Genomic DNA, 25,467 nt, shown 5'->3' with positions numbered 1-25,467 from the left:
GCGTGGCCTTGAGCAAGACACTCGGCCTACATGAAACTGTAGGGCAGTCAGCAAGTGGTATTAGTGAAAGTTGGGAAACTGTGGAATAATCATCATGTAAAGAGCATCACTTTATTACAGAATCGTGGAGTAGCTGAGGCTGGAGGAGACTGCTGGAGGTCACGTAGTCGAAACCTGTCAAAGCAGGTGAGCTAGAGCCGGTTGCCCAGGACTGAGATTTTTAATATCTCCACAATCTCTTTGGGCAGTCTGTTCCAGTGGGCAATCACCCTCACAGTAAAAAAGTGTTTTCTTACATTAGGACGAAATTTCCTGTGTTTCAGTTTGTGCCCATTGCCTCTTGTTCTTTCACTGGACGCTACTGAGAAGAGTCTGGCTGAAGTGCAGTGGTTTATGCAGTCACTCCGTGTCCCAAAGAAAAGTGCCAAGCATGAAGTGGTGGGGAACATTCCATGTGAGTGCTCCTGCGTTCCTCTCATGGAGATGGCTGGGCTCCCATCCCCAAAATAATCCTTTGGGTCAAAATCTAGCACAAATCTCCTTCCAAAGCCTAGATACTATCCTGAACAGTGTTTGAAGCAATGAGGAGCAGTGACAGAAGGAGAAGATCCCCTTCTCAGCTCCCTAGCTGACCTCGTTAGAAGAGGTCCTGGCAGCCTGACTGGTGCCCAGGTTGTGGTCTCTGATGGGCAGCGCATCTCCAGGGGGCTTTCTATCTTCTGTTTGTCAGGATAGAAAAAAGGTGCGAAGCCTGAACAGGTCTTATATTTTTGAGTGCTCTGGAAGCGCATCTCAAACATTTTAAGTAAACAATGACTGAATGCTCTGGTACTCCTTTGAGCTGTTTTTCTTATTTTCGTTTAAGAAAAAAACAAAACCTGCTCTGTCCAAAACACTACTTATTCCCCGTGTTTGCCAGGCTGCCTCTCCACCATGCCTTATGCCTGTTCGCAGGTAGATTGGCCAGGCTGGCTTTTGGAATTTCATGGTGCCATTTTTATTGTACGGCCAGAAGAAGAGTTCCTTTCTGATTTTTCTGGATTGCTCAGGCCAGGGCCCCGCAAAGATCTGCTTTCTCCCTGGGACCTCAGCTTATCTCTGTCTAGCGCTGACTTGATCTCACTTGGAGATAGTGCGGAGGTTTTTAGTGTGATGCTGCATGATGAAGACCTCCCCTTGTGTCTCCTTCAGTGTCTGAGATGACTCGCCGCTTGGCTAGAGCAGGATGGGCAGATCCTGCTGCGCTGGGGAGCAGGCTGGGAGAGAGTCCACGAGACCACGCTGCTGGGGAGTGTGAACTAGGAGGTGAAGATCTAAGGTTAGCTCTAGATGAGCGAGGCACGGGAGATCCCATAGGCTGTACAGACATGTTTAGTGACTGCTAATTTTAGGCAGAGTGAGTCTTTGTTTTCACTAGCTTTGTTGTTGTGTAGAAGACTAAGAATGCATCCAAGTCTGTCCAAGATGAAGAATTTTGCGTTCAATTAAGACGCAACCCTGTAATTTCATCATCTTGGACTGACTCTCATTGGCCTAATATGCCCCAACAGGTGTGGAAACCTACAGTTTTTAGCACTTGCGGTTTTGAAAATACAGGCTTGTTGCACAGAAATAGTAACCAAAACATTTAGGTTTGTTTCATTTAGGCCTTTAGTTGGTTTGGGTTAAGAGAGTGTGTGAACCTTCTCATTTCAAATTGAACAGTGTATTTTAGCTATGACTGAATTTAAATAAAAAATTTGCTAGAATTTTTTTGGCATATATATCCAGCTACAGTTTTGCAGCAGATTGTTCAGTGAAGTGGATCAAAAGCACCTCGGTCTGCAGCCTCAGGCTTCTGTCACTGTGCACAGGATGGTTACAATACTTGCCATGTAACTTGCGTAAGGGAAGCTTGACTAAAGCCGTAGTCAGTCTCCCCGGGTACAAAACACATCTCGGCCTCAGTTAGGGTAACATCAAACGTTTGTTTTCTAACACCTTTTTTATTTTATTTTAGCCTTGTGACTATAAAGCTACTGAAAAAAATAGGCTGTATCAGTGAAAGTGTAGTTTGAGATCTGGAAAATCTTTTATCTTTTGACTCTCGTAGAAAAGAGCTCATTTTCATGAGTCAAGCCAGGCTGGCCCGCCTAGCTGCAGTGTCACAGTATGGTATCACGCATCAGCAAGCCAGGCTTTTATGTCTGCTGCACAGAACACAGCCATATATCCAAATTCTCTGATGTCACTGGTGGTGTTAAATATCTTCCGTAATTGAAAGTCTTTTGTCTAACACACAATAGCATTTCCCTTATAAGCGGTACTTCCCAGATTCTGGCATCTTGGCAACAGAAATAGCTGAGTCAAGTAAGTTACCCCGATGTGAAGCTGCACAACCTCTCTGAACAGAAAACTCACCAGATTAACACATCTGGATCTTAAGATTATCTCAGTTGAAGGTTCCATAGTTTCAGGGAAGACCATTGATTAATCTGGAGGACCCTGATCTGGATTCATTGAAACACCTTATTTATAACAACCTGTAGTTTAAAAAACAAACAATTCCAGAAACTCAGATGCTCGTTAAGTAGCCAGGAGTCCCCAAATCCTGTGTCAAATGTTCTTAGGAACAAGGTACGATACAAAAACCTCTGCATTCATCTGGCCAATATATATCATCTGTGATTCAAGCAACACCAAGTTTAATAGATACAGATTTAGAAATTATTAAGACTCTCCTGGAATTTGAAAATGCCTCTCCTTCCCTGAAATCTGACAAGTCAATGATGTTTCCAAAGTGAAAAACTTTGAGTTGTCACAGAGTAAATTGTCGCAAGCCACTGATTTCAGTTTTACATTAGCTCATATGGGTGTTTACTACAGCAGCCTCTCACCTGCCTCACATCCCTTGGTGGCAGCAAGCACCTGTGAGAGTGGTGGGCAGAGCTCTCGCATTCAATAGTACTGTTTTGCTGGAAAAAAAAAAATTATTTGGATCAAATGTAGGTTCACTTTACCCTGTATGAAATCAGTGGAACAAATACCACCTCCTAGGGCTCTGATGGAAAATGATATAGTAGATAATGATAGGATTAATGGTATTCTAGAATTTATTTTCTTGTTTGCCATTACAGAAGCATACAGAAATACTGTATTCCAGCAGCCTACATAGCCAGGTCCTCCACTGGTTAATATTGGAGCCTCTGCAGCTGCTGCCTGAAACATCACGTTTTCAGGCTTGATGGAGTTCATTTTACCAGCGCACAGTTCCTACATAGGTTTGTTTTTTTAAACCACTCCCTAGATGCTTTCATTTTAGTATGGCTACATTATCTTCCTTTAAGATGCTCTTTTTTTCTTTAAGTAACATTTTTAGAAAGTTTGATAAGCCCTGAAGGTGAGGCTTTGATTGAAAATTCAGCATCTGTCTTGATACCAGAGCTGCGCTCCTGGCAAGGTTATTTTTTTTTTTTTTCCCTTCCAGTTGACTGGATAATTTAAGTAGTAGCTGTGAATTTGTATCATGTCTACTAGGTCAGGAATGAAAACTGCTGAAGAGGTAAGATTTTTTTTTTTATCCCATTAAACACATCTCTCAAATTAATTTCTTAAGGAGTTTGAGAGCTGTACACATACATGCTCAGATGCAAGAAAAAAGAGTGTGTATAGAGCAGGATTCTTTAGCATTTTTCAGTTTAACCCCCCATCCAATTTTATACCTGGACATACCTGAAGCCCTTCATTCCCAGCTAATGTTAGAAATGAGATTACGTACAATCATTTGCCAACCTGCTGACAGTAGGCAGGTGATGGGAGCAGCCAGGAGACGTACACATTTATTCTCTGGCTACAGCAGTGCTAGAAGCTGAGAATTTTGCCCATGCTTCAGGCAGTTTTTTTCCACAGTTCCAGACTGGCTACTCAAACTCCACATCCCAATAGATCATTAAAAGGAAGAGCTGGGAAGGATTACAAAAACCAGACAAAGCTAGAGCTGGTGAGAACATAAACTTTAATCTTCAGAGCAGTAGCCAGTTTGTGGGTATAAATCTTAATATTTTTACCTAATTTGTCCTTAACTTTCAATGCTCCTGCCTGGTAATGCTCACAGCGCAGTGAGTGCTTTACAATCACATATGGAGGCAGGGGCCCTGCCTCGCCCTGAAGGGCAGAGAAATTTGCCAGCAGGTAACTCCACCTTTCATTTAGGATAAAAAGGCGAAAGCTAACCTCGTCCATGCACACTGTAACAAATCCCTTGTAATTTCTCTAAGTCTTTGCTAACTCCACAGAGCCATGGCTGGCTGATAATTTACAGAGTACGTAAACGAACGTTCCCTGCTGTAAAATGCTTGAGTTCAAAGTAGGTACGGTCACCTACGGAGGTGAACTCGGTAGACATCCATGGTGAATGCAGAATAGCCTGAAAGTAATGATCTCCTTTGTTCGAAAGGCCTGATCCACATGAGCAGCAGAGCGCTCCGAGGAGCTTCTTCCCATTGATAGTTTCAGAAGGCAAAAGCTGAGCAGAACTGAACTGGTGCTTCCTCCTGTCTCCTCTCTTGGTGCTGGGACGGCTTTCCAGTGGGGCGTCACCTCCGCAGCCTGCCTACCCCGGAGCACCCGAACTTTTGTTTGTGGTGTAAGAAATTGCCCTCGTTAAGGAGGTATGAGAGAAGCTGAGGAGAAAAAGATAAGATCTGCTTATTCCTTCAGTCCTCAGTGGTTTGAGAACTGAGCGAATTACAAATTAACAAAGCAGACTTGTAAGTTCCAAAGTTTAAAATAAGCGCAATTAAAGGACTGTATTTAAACATGGTAAAGTGGAAAGCCTATGAGTGGATAGGTAATTTGAAATAGGGAAAGAGCATAGAAGGAGCACCTGGCAGAGTTTTGGGGAGGAATTTTCTTGCCGAGAGGCAGGAAAAAAAAAAAAAACCTTTCCATTGCACCTTGCAGGAACCGTGAAACTATGGAGAAATATCGGTAGAGCGTGAATGTTTCCCAGCAAGTTCTTGCCCACCTTCCCCTAGAGGGCCCCGTTTCTTAAAAACTCCAGTAAACGGCATCCACTTCACAAGAAGCGGGGATGCTGGGGCAGCTCCTGGGCTCCGGCAGCAGCCCTGGGGTGCAGAGGAGGCGGGGGGGCTGATGCCCCAAACCACTCTCACCTCTGGTTTATTCTGTTCGCTGAACGCACAGTTCAATGGCAACTCTGTTGGGAGGGTATAACTGGGGATTTGTCTTTTTATTAGTTGGTGATTATTGTTAGACTGATTTGTTACCCATTTTTGAAGTAGGCAGTACTAAAAGTCTAAAGCAAAAGATAGGAGCTGATTGCATTAAAATAGATAAATAGATAAATGTGCAGTTAAGATTGATGAGGGGAGTATGTCTGATATTTATATTGAATATCAAAATACATGCCCCAAACACCATCAGCTTTGATTATCCAAGAAAATCTGTATTACAAATCAATTCAATAGGATTTAAATAATAAATTTAGAAAAAAAAAATCTTATTTTTAAACTGTGGTATTAAAACCCCATAGTGAAATACATGATACATGTAAAAGCCTTTTAATATAAATTATCTTGCTCTAGACTCATTCAGTGGTGCTCTATTTCTGAAATCCAGGCGTATAAGGTTGAGAGCCAGCATTTGGGGAAAAAAAACAAAACAAAGTCTATTTCTCAGTTTCCCTCCTGAACTTCTTCCATCTCTCTCTCAAGAATGCTCTCTTATCTCTCCTACAAGATACCTGTACTCGAATATTGCACTACTGCAAGGAGAAAAGAAAACTTAGAACTTGTGCTGAAGCCTGTTTTTAAGTGGAAGCTTAAAATGCAGAGGGTGGTTATAAAAGCAGGAACTTTCTGAAGACTGGATCATGCAATACAGATGAAGATGCAGATTACTGGTCTCCAAATCCCAGCCCTTCACTTTTATTCATATAAATATGCAGACCAGTGCACCAAAGCCCGTGATCTGTCTATACTTGCCACAGTCCCATTCCTTTTGGCTAAACGAAGCAGGCAGGATCATGCAGGCGATGGCTATGTCAGTCTAAAGTACAGCTTCTGTTTCATATTCCTAGAAATTGCTTCCTAGGATGGTCACAGGTCTAACGCCAGATCCTTGGGTTTTTTTCATTACCAGTCCTTTGCCCTCCTGGCTTTGTACTGGTTAATTTAAAAGTGCAGGTTTTGAACTGTTTGCATGGGCTTTCTTCTTTAAATATTTGCAGTATATTCTAAATATTTCACAACAGGAGGGAAGGACAGAAAGGTGACTTAAGCGTGGAAATGAGCTTTGAGTCTCAAACACATGTCTGTAATACTTCCCCTTTCTTTGTAACTTCTTTATAATACACAAATTCTGGTGTCCTGGCCGTATCCCATCTGGAATTATGTTCTACCACAAGTTCTCGTGTGACTTCCTCCCTATTCCCCTACCTCATGTACTTCACCAAAAAATGGAGAAAAAAGCAAGCAAGCGTAAAACTAGAGTACACCTTATGAACTATGGCTGCAGTTCTGCCTAAAACAATAGATCCTAATAACTGCGTTAAGCTTCTAATTTCAGATGACTACAGACTGCTTATGCAATACTCAGCTAGCCTGTTAGATGGATATAGTTGTAGTGGAGTTAGTCCTGTTGAGTGGAGTGTCCTTGGTGGGTTTTATTTATTTATTTTTATTTATGGCTCACTTAGTCCTTAATTCCTGAATGCTCTCTTCTAACTGGAGAATTGCAAGTGTCCCACTGTCCCCTCTTCTCAGTCAGCTGTGGTATATGGCTATCTTACATTACTGTGGGTGCTCAAGTTACTATGTTCATGCCACGCACCATGACATTTCTCCTCCATACTTTTTTACCCCTAAGAGATGGCATGCAAGCTTTTTAAAATAAAGCTTTGTACTAATGAATGAATCAATTTACCAGGGAAAGTACTAAGTGCTGCAAGGATGTGGTTGTGGACTGCAGCTGAAAGGAGCCTTCCTTTCTGAGTCAGCATCAAGGAATTTAACCGTTGCCTTTGAAGAAAGCAGCATAGCACAGTGTAGAACGGGGAGAAGGAAATAGATGAATTTCAGAACAGTTAAAATAGTTACAGCTCATGTGGATCTGGAGTACCCCTTCCTTATCTTCTTACCCAGAGTCCCTTTAATGTGAGCATTTGTTCACCTGCTGTCGGTTGTGCTTCAGGCTCTGTGGGTAAAAGCGTTTCTTAGCAGCCGTGCTTGTGTGCAGGCGATCCCCACTCCTGAGAGCTCTTGCTGGACAAACCCTGGAAGAGGATCTGAAAACAGCACTCCCTGACGCTGGGAAGGCTGGATTCAGGACCAGTTTAGGATTTGACTCTTGGGCCTTGGTGAATGTTGTATTAGCACTGATACTTCCAGACATCCCTGCCCACTGGTGATACTGCAAGTGCCATGCAGGTCCTGTGGTTTACAAAGACCCTGCTGGCTATTGCAAGTTCAGGGCTGGTTTACTAATTCACAGGAGGAATCCCCGAATACACTCCACATTTACTCTGCAGTCAATATTGAGACAGTTACTGGACCTAATTTAATTTGAACCCTGATGGTATGATTTATAGCTATAGATGATAAACTCCATCCTAATAGGTAACCACCTAACAGGGGATTTCACATCACCGATTAGTTTGTTCCCACTTGTGTTATTTCAGCTTTTATTGCTGTTGGGATTGCCATATAACTTGGGTAAAGGGATGTCTCTAACCTGTCTTTGAGGCCCATCCAGGCTTTTCCGAGCCTTCTGACAAGTCTTGCAGCGGGAGGCTCCCGCTCCTCTGCCACAGAGCCCACGCAGGCTGGGTCTTTTCATCCATGTGTGAGCAATGCATTAGTTCGGCGCTCTACGTATCTTTGTCTTTTGTTTCTTGTAAGCGCACGCTTGTTTTCTTCTGTTTTGCCTGCACTTCGCTTGCCTGTTGTAGGCTGTTCCTCTAAGTTTGGCCTTGCTGTCAGCAAAGAACTGATTTTGTCAGGTACTCAGCTTGCCATCACAGTTTTCTCAGCAGTGTCTGTATATTTAGTGAGTGTGGCAAAAAAATAAACCTGCCAGCAAACAGAAAGGCCCAGTTATCCTATGTGTAAAAGTCAAAAGACCATGAGCTCCTTTTTCATACAGCGTATAGTCCCTTACATTGCATGATTTTCATACAGCATACAGTCCATTACATTATAGGCTACACACGCATGTGTACATATGTTGGGCTAGGCAATTTTTTGACAGCACACATAAACCATACTTCTGGAAAGTGTATCCCTTTAAACAGCTGTTTTTTCCCAGTTGTCTTGAAAAGTATTCATCTGTTCCGGTCATTTAAAAATATCCTGGGTTTTGTCTTGTTCTTTTAGTTAAGATGCTAGGCCTATGCCAGACCTATGTATCAGCTGTGCAGGTGTCTGTCCTTCATTTGCAGGATTCCCACCAATTGACGCACATTCAACGTTTATGGATAATTTACCCTCAAATAAGATCCAGAACTATTAATTTGGATGTTTAGAGGTTGGAAAAGAAAGAGGATTCATTTCTGTGAAATCTGATCAAGTACTGAAGGAGGAAACAAAACAAATAGCTGATTATTTCCAAAAGCTGGAAGAACAACATTGCTGTGAGACCAGGCAGGTTTGTTACCTGCCGTGAACTGCTGTGCTTTGTGTTCCAGAAAAAGCATTTTGTAGGGTGCGCTTGCAGATTTATTTTCGATTCTACAGTCAAATATATTTTTAAATCCGTGGCTGGATCTCTAACTGCCTCGCAGGATCCCGGGGGTTTGGCCGGTTTAGGAAGACGGTGTGGTGAAAACCCGTGCGGACCCAAACGCTGCAGGACCGGCGGTAAGCCTTCGCCGGGGGCGACCGAGCCGGGCGGCTGCGTGCGGGACGTGACCAGGCCTCCCGCCGCAGCCCGGCCTTCCGCCGGGGGGCGGGCAGTCCGCCGACGGGCAGGCGGCTCGACCAGTAGGAACGCGCGGCGGGCAGCGCGGTCCAATCGTTGACGGGCAGGGGCGGGGCGGGCTGGGTGCCGGCGGCGCTGGCGGTCGCTGCGGCAGAGCGCGGGCGGCGGCAGAGCAGAGCGGAGGGGAGCAGCGGGTCGGATCGAGCCGGGAGCAAACATGTCTCTCTCCAACAAGCTCACCCTCGACAAGGTGGACGTGAAGGGCAAGCGGGTCGTCATGAGGTGAGGAGCTGGGTCCCGCCTCACGTGTTCCCGCCGTGTGCTTGAGGGGAGGAACGGCCTGGCCTGGCCCGGCCGCGGCAGTGCCCGGGGCCGCCGCCCCTGGTGCCCTTGTGCCGGGGGCGGCCCTCAGCACCGGCCGGGCCCCGTGAGGAGGGCGGGAGGCCGTGTGGGGGGGGGGTGTGCCTCCCGGGGATGGAGGAGGGTGAGGAGCCGCCCGCGGCCTCCCGGGCCCCGGCGGGGCTGCCATGCCCCACGGTCCTCGCTGGGTCCGGGCGGGCGGCGGGGCTCGGCGGGCTCCCTACGGCTGGGGGGCGGGCGAGTTTCCGCGCAGCTTTCCCCAGGCAGCGGCAAGTCATCTCTGTCCTCGGCAGCTTCTTGTCTGAGCCCGGCAAATTATTTTCTGTGGGGGTTTGGTTTCGGTTTTTTTCGCACGCCGAGTGTTGGAAAGGCCCCGTGCATCCTGAATTATCCATCAAAGAAACGTATCTGTTTCCTTGTGAGGGCAGATATGATTGACGGGGAGGAGTGTAAATCCAGGCCTCGCTCAGCTCTGGCAAAGCTGAGGTGGACGGCGTCCAGCGCTGCCCGAGGTGCGCTCTGGTGGGGAGGCATCGGCGGGCCCGAGTCGCGTACCCGGGGAGCTGAAACCGCAGGAGCTCTGCCTTCGTCAATTACTCTGCTTGCACATGTATCATCCACAGGCTGTTTGAGGGGAAAACTAGCCAGTCTACCATATTTTTATTCGGGAGCGCTACAAAAAAAAGTTTATTCCCCAGTTCCCTTTTTTCTTCTTGCAAATGCAAAAAGCGTTGCAATAAAAAAGTGAAAATATGGCTCTGGCCAGCTAACCAAATAAAATAATAATTCTGCTTTTTGCAGCAAGAGTCGAATCGCAGGTATTCAGCACGTCCTGGTGTAAAACCCTAAAATAGGAATTCATAGCTTGCTTATAAAACATCAAGGCCTGCGAAAGCCTCATTTGGAATTGCTGCCAGATACTGGGAGATAAGGGCACTGAGGTACATCGTGATACATCCTGCTCGAAATACTCTTACTGTGGGATTCTTTGTCCAAGGTCACCATAATGTGACTACACGTGTCTGTTACTTTGGTCAGTGAGTAGGCATGTATAACAAAATCATAACTTCTCTTCCCTGTAGTCTGTCAGACAACTTGCTCTTTTTATCTTGTCTCTCTGTCTTATTTTGAAGTAGTTCCCTGGAAATTTGATTACTGGAAACTAGTCCCCGTAATGAGTACTGAAGAAGCTAGCTAAGAATTTGCATGCGCTTCCTAAATCTGGTACAACAAAAGATCTTTTTATCTGTGTAACACTGATTTTTTTTTTTTTGCTATCTGACTGGTTTTTCCTTTCCAGAGTTGTGTTACAGAGAACAGTCTTGCATTGGCAGAGGATGGGTTACCCATCTCTTAGTCTCCCATAGTTAATGCACATATCTATCTTTGCAATTCTGTGACGGGCTACTAAAACTGAAACAGTAGGTGATGTGCCAGTCTCTGTGTTTCCTGCTTGCATGTTATTTCCCTGAAAAGAGTCACCATGTGCTCTCAGTACTACTAAAATCAATACCTCTTTTTTTTCTTCTCATATTCATCATCATTTTGCATACTCATAACCTGCTTATCTTCCAGTCCTAATACCGAAGCTTCGAGAGAAGTTGGGAATGGGGAAGAGAAAGGGTTCAAGGGGAGCTCAGATTTCAGTTGTCTGGAGTGGGGAAGAAGGGTAGCTGGGTCTTTCTTTAGTAGCTCTGATGGCTCTGTAAAGCAAAGTATTCTTTTATTCTCTCATTTTAGAATAATAGCACAATAATGGTGCTTTTCTTTCCCCTTTCTAGAATTAGTCCGCTGTACTGTGGGGCTGCCAGTTCAATTCCTTTCTGCTCAGCTACTCCTGTTTTGCTGGCAGCTTTTATCGTGCTTTCCATCTGTTTCTCGTGCTGAGCAGGCTGCAAGAGAATTTAAGCAACTTCCTGAATTTTGTTGGTCTTTAATATAGATACAGAATGATGAAGTGTAAACTGTAACACCGTATTTCACTTTCCTCGTTCTGATACGCTGTTACAGTCGGTTAGATGTTCCCTTCCCTTCCGTAGCTCTGTGAGTAATTTCTGCCTTTGCTGTTACGCAACACAGCTTCCTGCTGCTGCTAGTCAGCACATGGGCACAAGGTATGCTAGTGAGAAATGGCTGATGAAACTCCTCCCTTCCATCCCTTCATCTGGCGTGAGCAGGGAAGTTACCTCTAGATCCCCGTCAGGTCTTCCAGTGGGGATGTGATAAGCCACAGCACTCGGCTGCAGAGAGATTAGAGCTGCGGAGAACAGAAATTCGAAGCTGCAGGCAATAACTGGACAGCTTCCTTGAGCCTGCCTGCTTGCCGTAGTAGTCCAACCAAGTATTTTAGAGGCCTCATTAGAGAACATAATGTCACTTCTCATTATTTGCTTCCTTTCCCTTGGAAGCTCGTAGCTGGTGATCTGAGAGCACATTGTTTAAAACAAAAAGGTTGTGGGGAGCTTGTTCGATCTCAGTTTTATTTCCTGCTTCAGCATCATTGCTACTGCGGTCATGAGCGTTAGGATGTATTGGCGGCATAGTTTTACTAAGTCATTCTAGCAGATGTTTGTTCTCCATTTGTGTTCTATTATTACAAGTAGAAATGGCTAACAACATACTGATTTCAAAATGAAACTTGTGTACAAGGCAGAGCTAAAAATCTTACTGTAATTGTGACATTGCTTTTCTAGCCAGCGCCTTTACTGGCAGGTTCCCTCACTCTTTGTAAAAGAAATTGGTTGAGTATTTAATTTTATTTCTGTTTTTTTAGGGTTGACTTCAATGTTCCAATGAAGGATCACAAAATAACCAACAATCAAAGGTGAGCCATAATTTCCATCCCAGATGGAAACCCCGAAGTCTGTTTTCTCTCTGATTTTAGCCCAGTTCTGTTAGCAGTACCTGGAATGCTACCACGATTAAGCTGTTATTGCTTGTACCAGAATATTAAAGGTGTCTCAGAGAAGGTCCAACAATTGTTAATTAAAACCCCTGTAGCTATTAGCAAACTACACTAACTACAACGCTTCTTCTCACCATAGCTGCTGTGGAAAGCTTATAGAAAAAGTCTCTTAATTGTACAGATCCTAAACTTCATTCTTTAAGTACAGTTGAAGTGTTATGACCATTTCACAAGCACATCCCTTTGGCTGTGTGTGACAACTTGCTGTATCTGTTGGTAGCATCCAGAAGACTTTCTGCCTCCTGATTACCCTGCGGTTGTGTGAACTTGTTGGCTTACGTTAGAATGATTGTTCTAGTGCAGCATACAAAGACACAGGGTTTAGAAACAGTGATATCAAATGTCTTGTCTCGCTTGTCTGTCGTTTGCAGGCAGATGCCAGTTTTGTTCACCACAATATGCTCACTGCTCAACATTCCCATCATTTCTTTATTGATTCAGGACCACAGACTAAACCAGGAAGCCTGGTAATGTTCAAGTGTGTCCTGGCATTTCTTAGCTACAAGCAATCAGCAGAATTTAGATTACAAAATGCGTTTTACTTCCGCGTCCTACATTGCATGGAAGATAACAGTGAAACATATGAAAACATGCTGGGACGGAGAATTTTGTTGATGCTTTCTGGACCGTCCTTCAGGATTGTCACAGTCCCTAGGAGGAGAGTAGGTTGGGTTAGCTCCACAGGGAAAGCTGTGCTCTCTGTGGTTAGTCTCCTAGACGTTTGTTCTAGCAAGGATAGGTTGCTGAGAAGCCCACTGTCCCTTTTGGAGACTTACAGGTGGTGGTGGTGTCCTGCTGTCTTTTGATGAGAGGTAGGCTGAACCGTGTGAACACCAGAGGTAGGATGGACGACTTAAGTAATTGTTCTGCCCAGCTCTTGTGCTCCATTTCTTTTGTCATTTTTGAGGGACAGCTCCCAGGGCTCTTGTGTAAGTGGTCGCTAAGTCTGCTTGCCTGGTAAACTCTACTTGAATTCTTTTCAGTTTGTTCTTCTCTGCCATTACAGAATCAAGGCGGCTGTTCCTACCATCAAGCACTGCTTGGATCATGGAGCTAAGTCGGTGGTTTTGATGAGTCACCTGGGTCGCCCGGATGGTGTTCCCATGCCTGAAAAGTTCTCCTTGGCCCCAGTAGCTGTGGAGCTTAAAGCACTCATGGGCAGGTGAAGTAGCAGAGCAGTCCAGCATGCATCAGGCCCTCTCTGTCAGCGGACCTGGATGCTTTCCTTTCTGAAAGGAAGAGTCACCGGTGGGATGACAAGTGTATATCTTGTGTTTGCAGGGAGGTCTTATTCCTGAAGGATTGTGTTGGTCCTGAGGTGGAGAAGGCCTGTGCTAATCCTGCAGCTGGCTCCATCATCCTGCTAGAGAACCTCCGATTCCATGTAGAAGAAGAAGGGAAAGGGAAGGATGCTTCAGGGAACAAGGTGAACCTTCAAGCCTAGCTTTTGTGCATGCCTGCTCTGGTCTTACTACCTTGTTTGCTGCAGATTGACAAGGAGCCAGCAGCCTGTCTAAAATGCTGTTCATGAATTTGCTCTTAGAAGGATGTCAGACTTCAACGTGTCCAATCATTTGTACTATGCTGTGCAAAAGTTTGAGTCAAATGCATTCAATTTCCAAGATGAAACGGCTTAAGTGAAAGGCTATAGATGACTGCTGAAGGTGGTGTAGTCTGTGAAAGAAGGAAAAAGGAGCAAAATAGGGCTGTGCAGGAAATTGGTTGATGCTTATTAGACTTTATTTTGGGATGTCTGAAACAAAAAACAAGGTCTGTTGGAGATAGTTTCTTGCCGCTGGGGCCGTAAGAATGATGCTTCTTTCTTGGTTATCTGGGTAATGTTTTAATATAATGTTTAAACATTCTGCAGCATAGGGATTATCAAACCCTTTTATAAGCCTGTCTGCTCTTAAGAGTAGTCATCTAGAACCAGGCTGCCTTGCACCTCTGACATTTTCTTGAAGGTCAGGAAGAATGCTTGCTCCAGACAGCTGCTTTTCTTAGCGATGGTGACCCCGTTGACTTTACACAGGCCTTGGCTCCTTTCAGATTCAGTGCATGGAGTGGAATGCTGACATCGTGTGGTGCCCTTTATGGGCTGACACAGGACTCCTGTAGGTTAGAAAAATAGCCCAGAGAACTAGTAAGCCTTTGCAGATGGCAATGAGAAATTGAGCAAGTCTGGAATTACTCACTACTAGAACTGTGTGCTACTGAAAGCCAATATGGTGGCAGGTAGAAGAGTGGGGCAAAAATTTAATTTGCTTTGGGAAACAGTCCCTTGGTTTTGTGCATTTCTGTAATTCTCAGACTATTTAGCTGGGTGTATGCATACAGAAGCATGCACTGCAGTTGAGCACAACGGGAGAGGTGCTGTTGACAGACCTGCTTCTCGTCCTAACAGAGGTGAAAGTCGGTGCTATGGAAATAGTGATGCGATACAAGACTGCAGATTACTAACTGGTGCTTAGAAACTGTGGCTTTCCAAAGCAGATCGAGTGGTAGTGGTTCCTTCATTCAGAGCCTCTTGTGTTCTGCTTACAGATGTTACTGGTTTTAACAGGAGCACTTAATCTCTTTGTGTAAAGCCAGGCAATTTACCAAGTGAAGGAGCAGTTGACAGCATTGTTCTATAATCTGTGTAGTCCCTTTGGCTTGTCTTCTGCTCAGGCTGGTGAATAAAAGGGCACCCAAAGCCATACTGAACCCATCTGCCATATATTAGAGTACCTTCCTGCCATCGTCCCCATGGTGTTACATCTGGGTGCTAGCAGAGGCCTCACTTGGGATGGTGAGCTGATAAAGCAGAAAGGCACTTGGAGAGGTGATCGCTTAACTGCCAGTTTGGGCCGTTCTGTAAGAGCAAGTGGGTGTAAACTAGGTCTGAGCAGTCACTGTCAAAGTGAGCTCTGCTGTCTTTTCGTGGTGGGAAAGAAAACTGAACTACATGAGCTGTCCCATGAGGATTTGGTTGGATGCTTGGAGGATGGAGAAAAAGTCTTTTAAGAGAAATGCATCTGTTCTTGCCCACCACACACTAAGCTTATCTCCAGCTTTCCGATGTTGGCTGCTTTCACTATGGCTTGTTGTAGTGTGCAGGTTATTTCTCAGTTAACTTATTTCTAAGTTAATCCTCAATGCAGTCGCTAAATCAGTCCTTCAGGAGCTCCTGCTTTTACCTATGGCACTTGGAGACCACACTTCCTTTGTTCAGTAAGCGAGCATGAGTTCGTTTAGTCTCATCTTGGCGTTGCCTTGTCTCTACACACCCGTTCTATGTTACCTATGTTCACCGCACAAAACTGGCAATCTGTTGGAGAGAGACTGAAAGGTTGGTGGTGCTGCAGTTCATTCCTGCTCTGTTGATGGACTAGAAACTTGAAGTGGGAACAGTCCTCAGGCCTGTAATAGCAGTCTCGGGGAGTTTAATGTCGAGTTTAAACCTTTTTGTTGCTCCTACTGGACTGGGAAAGACCATATGAAATACAGTGACCCACAGGATGAACTGATGAGTTTCTCCAGCTGACCTTTCTTTGCTTTGGGTTTACAAGTCAAATTGCTGACTTTGACTTTAGTTTCAGAATCAACTCTGTGTACCTGAATAGCACAAACTTGTCATTCTTTCGCTTTTTAGGTCAAGGCTGATCCTGCAAAAGTGGAGGCTTTCAGAGCCTCTCTTTCTAAACTGGGAGATGTCTATGTCAATGATGCTTTTGGAACTGCCCACCGAGCTCACAGGTGTGTATCCATTTTCCTTCCACAGGCAGAACTGCAGAATGACGTCTGCCATGGAAACACATACAGCTTTGCCCCCAATGAGTTTTAGCTTCCTTTTGGGTTTATCCCATTATCATTCTGCTGTGTGTGTTTGTGAGTAATAGATTTAGTGGAGGTAGTTGTGAATAATGTGTGCTCTTTCAAGTTTACCACTGGGAACCGGAGACAGCTGAAACTCTTAAGACTTGAACTGACTTTTTAGGCTTTGAAGATATAAAAACTACTTGCTTAGGACTTGTATAAATTGTCCTGCAATTACAGCAGACCTCTTTTCCAAAAGATTAATAGCTCCAGATTGATTATTCTCATAGAGTGTGTTTAGATATGTGTACTTGCAAACTCGAGTGGTCCTCTTTGAGCTTGATTTCATAATCCAGTGCTTTGGAGGAAGACATCTCTGCTCTTGCTATGCTTATTTGTCCCTCAGTGTTTTGGATCACTAGTTAACACTATAAATGTCTTGCATATCAATATGTCCGTGCAAAAACAATCTCAGAAAGTAAGTGTGTACAGCCATCTTACCAAACTAGGAAAACAAAAACCTTGTGTTTGTTTTCATGCAGGTAGTAGCTATTCTCATGGCTGCAGCTGACTAAAGGATTGGCTTTATAATGCTGTGAGACACAGGGGTGTTTGGACCTGTACTGATAGAAAATTTTTCCTCTCCTCACTCTTACTTTTATTCTGCAGCTCCATGGTAGGTGTCAATCTGCCTCAGAAGGCTGCTGGCTTCCTGATGAAGAAAGAACTGGATTATTTTGCTAAGGCCCTAGAGAGTCCAGAGAGACCCTTCTTAGCAATTCTTGGAGGGTAAGACTCAAGAACATATTGACTCCATATTTCGCTTTGACTCCTCTGTAAGAAATGAAAAGTTATTTTGGCTTGGTTCAAACAAGTGCTTTCCTTTTAACTGTACCTACAGTTCAGATTTGTAGATAAGTCCTGAGATCTCTGTAAGATGTGGATTAGAGAGGAGCTAACTGACCATGTCCTCTCCTGTGATGACACTGTCAGGGTCTGCTCATCGTATCTCCTGATCTCTTACGTTCCCCAAATTGAGATAGTCCACAGCAGTTTGTTGTACAGATATCTAACCAGAAGAGCTGTTAGATACACATGATGGCCCTGAAACATTTTCAGTGACCTTTCCTCCACAGTTCAGAGTACAAGCAACCTGCAGGCTCAGCACTGTGTAAATTGACACGATCTGCCATTATGCAATGGTGACCTACTGTAGCTGGATGGGCCTCTGCTCTTCCACAGCAGCTAGCGTGCAAAGAAACTTGAAGGTGCAAAACCAAGTGACTGCTTGTGTATAGAAATAATTTCCCATTGCTGCCGATTTTTGTCACGTGTGTACCCAGTTTAGCACTGTAGTTCTATGAAAGTATATTTCAGTTCATCAGGTGAATTAAAATACTTTCCTAAGTAACACGAAGCTGGGACACCATAACATTCTGTGTTCTTGATAGAAGTATGTGGCTTATTCCTGCTCTTTGTACCCATAAATGTGTTTTTTAGGAAGTAGTATTCAGTTCTCACATAAAGTTTTAAACTTCTTCTATGACCTTGGTTATACTGAACAATGATTTTTTTTCTTTTTATTAGTACCCTTCCAAGGTTTACAGCTGCAGGTGACCCATCAATGAGTGCTATACACTCCTCATTGCCTTTGATGGAAGTTGCAGGTATATCACCAAGGGAAAGCTTTTGTTAGTTACCTTATCAGATGTTTGAGTTAGAGCAGCAGCTGGGATGGCCAAAATGTTAAAATATCAGGCCTATTAGTAAAGTCTGGAAGTGGTGTAAATGCAGTGGGAACAAAATAACCTTTTTTGAGAGGTGCCTAACAAGGGTGACCAGCCCGTCACAGTCTAGGAGCTTGATACTGAGCTCATTGCGTGGCCAAGGACTGATGAATGCCGACTGCATCTTAGTGAGTCACAGGAGGAGCTCTGAGAGCAGTTCAGAGCCAGAAAATACCTTTATCTGTTTGAAAGCACCACCGTTCCGCTGGCGGTGCGGCTGGTTCCTAGGCGGGATGGCAGATCAAGCAACTCTTGCTCAATTTGTACCAGAGGGAAGTCACACTTGGAAGCTGTGTGTGGTCCAGCTGCAGGTTTGCTACTGCTTATATATAACAAAATTGGGCCTAGAAGACGAACTGGGAACAACTGTACTAACAAGTAAAGTGGAAATGAAATGTATTGGCAAAGAAAGACCATGTGCAGGAAGGTAATTCAGTGCCAGGAGCAGGGTACGTGCAAGGGAAAGAAACAAAAATCTAATTCACCTTTACATCTCTTTTTGCCTGGAGCTGCACACAGCAAGATGGGCCCTGCTGGGTTTTGCTGTGGCTCTGTCCCATCCCATCAACGCTTCCTTACCAGTTCAGTTCCCACAGTGTAGGACCATTAGCAACTTAATGGTTTAAACTGGGGTTGGTGGCTGGTTCACACCAGAGCTCTCCATGGTCACTAAGGTTGGATTTGTAGAGGCAATACCTGTTTCTTATGGTTAGGTCTGAAAGCATTTTATTAATGAAATTCATATCATTATCCCTGTTCTAGAGGTGGGGAAATTAAAGCAAGAAGAGGAAATGGTCTTGTCTAATGTCACCAAGCAGGGCATGGTCAAACTAAGACTATAATGCAAGTCTCCTGAGTGCCAGGTTTAGCTCAAGGTTGTTTCCTAAGGTCTTCTATGAAGCTTTCTTTTAGATAACAACAAAAATTCCATACATGGCATTAAAGAGGGAAGACAGGAAGCTTGTGTCTATTTACTGCCTCCTCTGCCATTCCTATATAAAGTAATTTTGGTATTGTTGTTCCATTATCATTTGTATCTTGTGCCAAAAAGAGTGATCTGCTTTTGGGCAGGGCAGTTCTGTATCACAGATCATCCTAGTAGTTTGAAGCTGTACTGTGAGTGTGATGGGGTGCCGGACCTGGATGGGTTACAGGAGCTGGACGTATGGTAGCTGGTACAGAGGATCCAGGTCTGGACAGTGGTTGTGAATGGCAATGCTCTGATCTCTGCTCTGCCTTGCTGGACAGTCAGGGGAAATCAGGCTCTAAAGTGCCAAACGAGGTTTATATTGAAATAGGAAAAAAAAATGGAGGGCTGAATAATGCTCTTGTAAGTTGACGTTTAATGCTGGCCTGCTAAGTTGCCAAATTCCCTTTCTGCCCACTCTCAACAACTCCTTTGTTGGATCATTCTCTCAGAATGGCCTTGACATGCCACAATCATGATATTGCCATTACTGAATAGCAGTTGATTAATTCTGCTTCGATTCAAGAAGTCCTTGTAAGGCTTCATGCTATCTTAGCTAAAGATTACTGGAGAGTAAGTTCTGTTTGAGGAGTTTTGGGCAGTGGCTACATTATTCATTCTTTTTCCTTCTCTCTCTCACCAGAGCCAAAGTTCAGGATAAGATCCAGCTGATCAGTAACATGTTGGATAAGGTCAATGAGATGATCATTGGTGGTGGTATGGCGTTCACCTTCCTCAAAGTGATCAACAACATGGAGGTATGAAAAGAGCAATTCTGTGTCTGCTCCTAATAAAGAATACGGTCAGAACGTCCCTTACATATTCTGGTATTGAGAACTGGCTATCTCCGCGCTCTGCAAGAGTAGGGAGCTTGACAATCACTTTGCAAAAATCGGATTACTGCCTATGTCTAGCTAGGTGCTTTAAGAAAACAGTCTTTCCAGAATTGCTGTCTGAGCAGTTTGGCTTGACTGCTGCTGTTCTCTTCTGTAATGACCAGTAGCTAAACAAAAGCCTCTTTCTTTTCCCAAATAATTTCTCTAGATTGGCAACTCTCTGTTTGATGAAGAGGGATCAAAAATCGTCAAGGACCTGATGGCCAAGGCAGAGAAGAACGGTGTGAAGATTACTCTGCCTGTTGACTTCATCACTGCAGACAAATTTGATGAGCACGCACAGACTGGGGAAGCCACAGTGGCTTCAGGCATTCCCGCTGGCTGGATGGTAGGTTTTAATAGGCAAGGGACTAAAAGAAGTAACAGGCAGCAGCGGGGTGGGAAGGACACCTCTTAAAGGAGTAGAAAGAGTAATTGTGATCCTTTGCAAATGTTTCTGAAGGCAGTCAAGCTGCGTAGAGTGTGTTGGTTTAATGAAATTGAAGCCCTGTTGTTTGTCCTGAATTTTTAAGTCTAAAGTAGCTTTTGTGAGATTTGGATTAAACCAGCAAAATCCTTCTAAAACCTTCAGATCTGAATGCAGTAGAAATCCCCTTTATTTGGCTGGAATTTAAGTAGAGTTGGCAAAAGTTTCTAACCAAGGCTTCAAGCATCTGACGTTGATTTAAAAACTGCTTATTCGTACTAGGAAGATAAATACCACACCAGACTCCACCTTACTGCAGCAGCTGCTGGCAAATCTTTCTGTTCCTCAGTAATCAGTGCATACAGAGAAACTCCTGCGTCATATCTGGGGGTGAGGGGGAAACTTCTGAGGGTCCCAGCTAGACATTGGTGATTTGAGATGAGGGTCAGCAGTAAGTGTATCTGTGGCTTCTCTTACTTGTCTTAGGGCTTGGACTGCGGCCCTGAAAGCGTGAAGAAGTTTGTTGAAGTTGTGGGAAGGGCCAAGCAAATTGTGTGGAATGGTCCAGTTGGCGTCTTTGAGTGGGACAAGTTTGCCAAAGGAACCAAAGCCCTGATGGACAAAGTGGTAGAAGTAACTGGAAAGGGCAGCATCACCATTATCGGTGAGTCTTTGTAAATGCAACAAGGAAGCTGCTGCTTGCCAGTACCATGTTAAAAATACTTGTCAAATTGTTTTTCTTTCCTCATGTTTTCATCTGTCCTTCAGCTTGGAGATAGGGCTTTAAAAACTGCTGTATGTACTAATGCTGAGTATTTGGGAGCAGGACCAGCCTGTAGCAAGGCTATGGCCCTTAAGCTGAACAAAATCTGAATTTCTTGTGTGTCTCATTGATTTTGTTTGTACTACAGGTGGTGGAGATACAGCTACTTGCTGTGCAAAGTGGAACACTGAGGATAAAGTTAGCCATGTCAGCACGGGAGGTGGCGCCAGCCTGGAACTGCTAGAGGGTAACTGTTCTTTTATCTGAACTTGTTTGAGCAAATCGGGTAGTTCTGGGTGCTCTACCATGTGTTGATATTCAAGAAAGCACAACAATAGAATGAATGTCTTTTCTGTTCCACCATGTGGAGCTGCATGTAGGTTTTGAGCAATGAGCTCCTCATTGCTCTTCTTTTGTAGTCCTCCTAGAGGAAGAGAGGAAAGAAAATGGAGTATTCTTGCAAACAGCACAGTCTGCCACTCCCAGAAAGCAAAAATGCTGGAATAGAAAATAAAACGGCCTTGAGAGCGGGCTCTCTTTTGTAGATAAGATCCCCTGAGACATGCTAACCAGACTGTTTAAAATGCCCAGTTTCTGTTAGGGAAATCTCATTAGAATAGTCTCGAATTTTTGCCAGAAGTCTCCTTTGCAGCGCATTGTTTGAAATTCCCTGGGTTTGGGGAGCCCTCTACTGATCGCTCACGAACCTGCACGAGGGTACTTGGAATTCAAAATGGTGAGAATTTACAGGATTCTTCTAATGAGTTACATTGTACTCTAAATGAGTTTTCATTTCCTCTGGTAATTAGCTGTTTCCCAATATGTGTAAATTATCTAATGCTGTCAACTTCTCTGTAGAAGAGAAACTGCAGTAAACTGCATTGCAGCTGTTAGTTTCCAGCAGTTATATGTGAGACAGAGCTTTTGTTTCTGTTGCCTAGGGAGTGATGGTAAAGGGAAAGAATGCAGATGGCTAGAAGGAAACACTGTGCAACTGATTTATTCAAAAGGACAAACTTGTCTAAGTTTTGGCCCAAAATGTGGGTTTGTGTGTGATCTCTTAAATGTAACGGAAGTCTAGCTAATTAGAAAAGCTTCTGAAGATTAAAAAAAAAAAAAGGGAAACCCCCCCCCCCCCAACCCAGCAAACTAGCGAGTTGTGAACAGTGTTAAAATTCAGTACTGCCACACAGCTTGAGCATTAGAAGGTAGGTTTTCTGAAAAAAAGCAAAACCAGAATGGTCTGTCTTCATTATTAAAGCAGGACATAAAGCTAAAAATGCTTTAGAAAACGTTGCACTTTAATAATCTGGGCCCTCATACTCAAAGACAAGCATATTCCTGGCTTCCATCAGTTAGAGTGAGGCATGTAAATATCTAGACCTGGGTGTTTTAGTCCCAGTAAAAGACTTGAGACTTGTAGGAGGCTTTGTTTCTTAATTCATTCTTAAAATTTCCACCACACACTCCAAAATTCTGTTTACATGCCACTAGGGATTGAAGAAAATATGCAGCAACTCCCTAGATCCAATCAAAAATCTGTTTGCCATCAAACTTAATGGAAAAAGATGGTAGGTGTTTGGATCTGACCCTAGCAGAGACTTGGACAGAAATTTACCATTGTTGTTAATTGAGAATTGACGACTGTGGTACGTTAAGAATCTGTCTGCTGACATACGAGTGCAGCTGTGCTCTGGATACTCACTACAGCCCTAAAAGGTATTTACTGTGTGGAACAGTTTAAATGTAACCCATATGCCTTAAGAGGCACAGTTGTCAACAGGAGTGTATGTAGAGCCAAGCGCTTCCATTTTTAACCTGTAATTTCTGATTTATCTTTTTTTATATGTTCAAATGTTGCAATTGCAAGCGTAAAGCTTAGTTGTTTGAGGGCAGAGGGGTTCTTAATTTTATTGGTATTTTTTACCTGCTAACAGGTAAGGTTCTTCCTGGTGTGGATGCCTTGAGCAACGTGTAGAGAACCGAGCATCGCCCCACTTCCTGGTCCTGTGCACAGCCCCTGAGATTCAACACTTCAGCGCTTCTGTATTTCAGCTCTGCGACAGGCAGATCACAGAATGTAAACCGAAACTGGACAGGGTTTGAGGAGAAGACAGCAGAGATATTTTACGACTGCAGTTTACATGATGTGGATTTGTCCACTGTTATCCCACTTGAATTAACGTAGTGAGTTTAAACTGTTGTTGTGAATTTAGAGTGTATATATTTATATTTTGCCTTTTCAAAGAGATTAATCCCTGTTAGACATGTCTGTTTCTCAGAAAGGAGTGCACTGTTTAGCTTCAATGTTCTTAGCAGGCATTTTCATCACTTGACACGGTTCAGAAACAAGAGGGGACTCCAGTTTTTTGGAGGCTGATTGTAATAGCTGCTCAATAAACATATTTAAAGTGCTCCCAGTTTGTATATGGTCTTTCTTTCAGATTTTTAGAACGGTCTACGTTAAAATATCTTCTTCCCAGCATCAGGAGTCAGAGATATTTTTCCTTTTTGCACTAATTACAATAATTGTAAATATACTTTTATTTTTGTCCAGTGGATCTGTAAGCACCCAGTCATCATCAAAGTGAACTTTGTTGGCTAGGAAGTAAATTGTTACAGATGTGCTGTTCTGTTAAAACTTCCATGCCATCAAGTAATAAAGTAAGATGAAATTTTGAATGTGCAAGTCTAGTAAAAAAAGTGCAAATTTAAAAGTGTTTCTCAACTAGAACACTCGCTTCATAGTAGGCAACTAATGTATTTAATCTGAATATAGGGGAAACTTTGAAGACAGAGGCAGGTAAAAACTGAGTCACAGGCAAACAGAACTGCAATTTGCTCAAGTTCGTGGTCCTAAAAGCACTAAAACTAGCATAGTAAAACCACACAGTTGGACAATTAGGTTTGTGTGTGTGGCTTAAGCATGTTGCAGAACCGCAAGTATTGTCAGTGGAGGACCACCAACACGGTGCAAATGTATAAAGCTGGGATTTCCATTTCGACTGTCATGCGTTGGCTCCTATGCTTGCTGCAGGACCCAAGTGTGAGCACAGGGTGGCTCTAAACCAAACCCAGGACTACTCTGAACTCGGATTGGCTTCCGAGCATCCAAAAGTCTGTTTTGGATTATGTTACCAGTCACGGCTCTGCTCGTAAGAACTGTAAGAAGATGCAGTGCTCCAGCTGAACTGCTTGTGTATCTTCCTGCTGGATCAGAGAAAAGTAAGTGATGTAAAGCAGCGATTGCCTGTTTTTATTCCTAGTGAATTCCCAGCAGTATTGTTAGGGTGCTTCCCAGGAGGTTTTGCATGGCCTGAATAGTATAAAGCAGCCAGGATGAACCATGGAGAGAATCTTTGAGGTAAGCAGTAAGCCACAACACAAAGTATGCTTTTGAGTTAATTTGTATATATGTACATAATATTACCAAAACAAAATGAAAGCATGTGTTAGAAACAGACACAGCCTATTTGCCAAATTTTACTTGGTCACGGTGGGATGCGAATTAAAACCCAGTAACGCTGAAGTGTGTATAAAGCTGCGTATGAAATATATACTCATTACATTTTAAAGCTAAAAGTGACTATTGCAAAGAAAAGAAACTAGAAATAATGCAAATGACTGCAGCGCTGTGGTTTTCTCCTCCTCCTCTCCTCCTTTGTAAATCTCCCAAGCATTGTCTGATTACGCATGAATGATGCAGATTTTTGCTAGGATTGCTTTCTCGCTGTTACTCATGTTTTCCAGGCAGGGGTGCAGACCTCCGACAGCTGCAGTAACGAGGCAAAGAAAGGAGTGAGCTTGTCAGCCACAAAAAGACTATGGATTTTGGAAATCCAGTACTACAAAAACAAACATTCCACCATGTTTTATAACAGATCATTCTTGTCTGGCTCTGGCGAACAAGGCCTCGTGACAGCACGGCCCATTTTAGTGTCACTCTTATACCCCTGTGTTGCTGGATTCCCATGGAGCAATAACAGACTTTCCTTCCACAGCTCCTTTCTTGGTGTTTACAGTGAAAGGTTGGTGTGTGGCTGCTACCTCTGCTGGGTTTTTTCCCCTCTTCATCAAAAGCAACAAAACAAAGCTATCTGTAATCAAATATGGCAAGGAGTAGTAATGCTTCATGAAGACAGATGTCTGCGCTTAAAAGCATTTTTCCACCTGACTTTGGATGCTTGCTACTCACATCTCTAAAATGTCCTTTTGTTTCCACAGGGCTTGTTTTAACTCATGCAATGTTCAGGTCTGTGTGCCCAACATAGCAAACCTTGTACAGCAAGGCCAGAGAGATACTCAGCTTTATGGGTTGTAAAGCAAAATGGACGAAACATCTCAACGTGAGACCGCAGGAGCTGTATACTTGATGACCAGCAGCTGATTACTTGAGTGACAGAGTTTCCAGATATTTTTTAAAGCTTTGCCTATTAATATTTTTTAGCGCCTGGCTATTGCAGTGATAAAATATTCTTAAGGCATCTAGAGGTTCCTTCTCTCACTAAATTTTACATCCTCTGGAGTCACACCGGTCTTCCTAGATTATCTTGGCATGTGTTCTGACAACTTTTCTAGACATGAATCCTTGGCAGTTCTACTTTTACAT

The 25,467-nt window shown here is 43.7% G+C and overlaps 1 protein-coding gene across 1 annotated transcript; it reads left to right on the top strand.

Moving 5' to 3' along the window:
* The first annotated feature begins 9,088 nt into the window (after nucleotides 1–9,088).
* PGK1 (phosphoglycerate kinase 1) lies at nucleotides 9,089–23,274 on the top strand. Its single transcript, XM_050901645.1, has 11 exons — nucleotides 9,089–9,198; nucleotides 12,050–12,100; nucleotides 13,248–13,403; nucleotides 13,523–13,667; nucleotides 15,876–15,979; nucleotides 16,709–16,828; nucleotides 19,437–19,551; nucleotides 19,838–20,017; nucleotides 20,582–20,759; nucleotides 21,007–21,105; nucleotides 22,796–23,274. Exons 1-11 carry the CDS (start codon nucleotides 9,134–9,136, stop codon nucleotides 22,834–22,836), a joined length of 1,254 nt encoding a protein of 417 aa, XP_050757602.1. The 5' UTR covers nucleotides 9,089–9,133; the 3' UTR covers nucleotides 22,837–23,274.
* Nucleotides 23,275–25,467: the final 2,193 nt, after the last annotated feature.

The sequence above is a fragment of the Gymnogyps californianus genome, chromosome 9 (assembly GCF_018139145.2).
Source record: "Gymnogyps californianus isolate 813 chromosome 9, ASM1813914v2, whole genome shotgun sequence".
Taxonomy (NCBI): Eukaryota; Metazoa; Chordata; class Aves; order Accipitriformes; family Cathartidae; genus Gymnogyps; species Gymnogyps californianus.
Note: the sequence above shows the minus strand (reverse complement) of the source record. Positions and strands in the feature narration are given on the sequence as shown.

What these genes read in the sequence shown, in the direction of transcription:
- PGK1 (XM_050901645.1), top strand. Translation starts at nt 9,134, where the DNA reads ATGTCTCTCTCCAACAAGCTCACCCTCGACAAGGTGGACGTGAAGGGC. An exon ending in GCATTCCCGCTGGCTGGATG is followed by an intron (nt 20,018 to 20,581) that starts GTAGGTTTTAAT and finishes TACTTGTCTTAG; the next exon opens with GGCTTGGACTGCGGCCCTGA. An exon ending in CAGCCTGGAACTGCTAGAGG is followed by an intron (nt 21,106 to 22,795) that starts GTAACTGTTCTT and finishes ACCTGCTAACAG; the next exon opens with GTAAGGTTCTTCCTGGTGTG.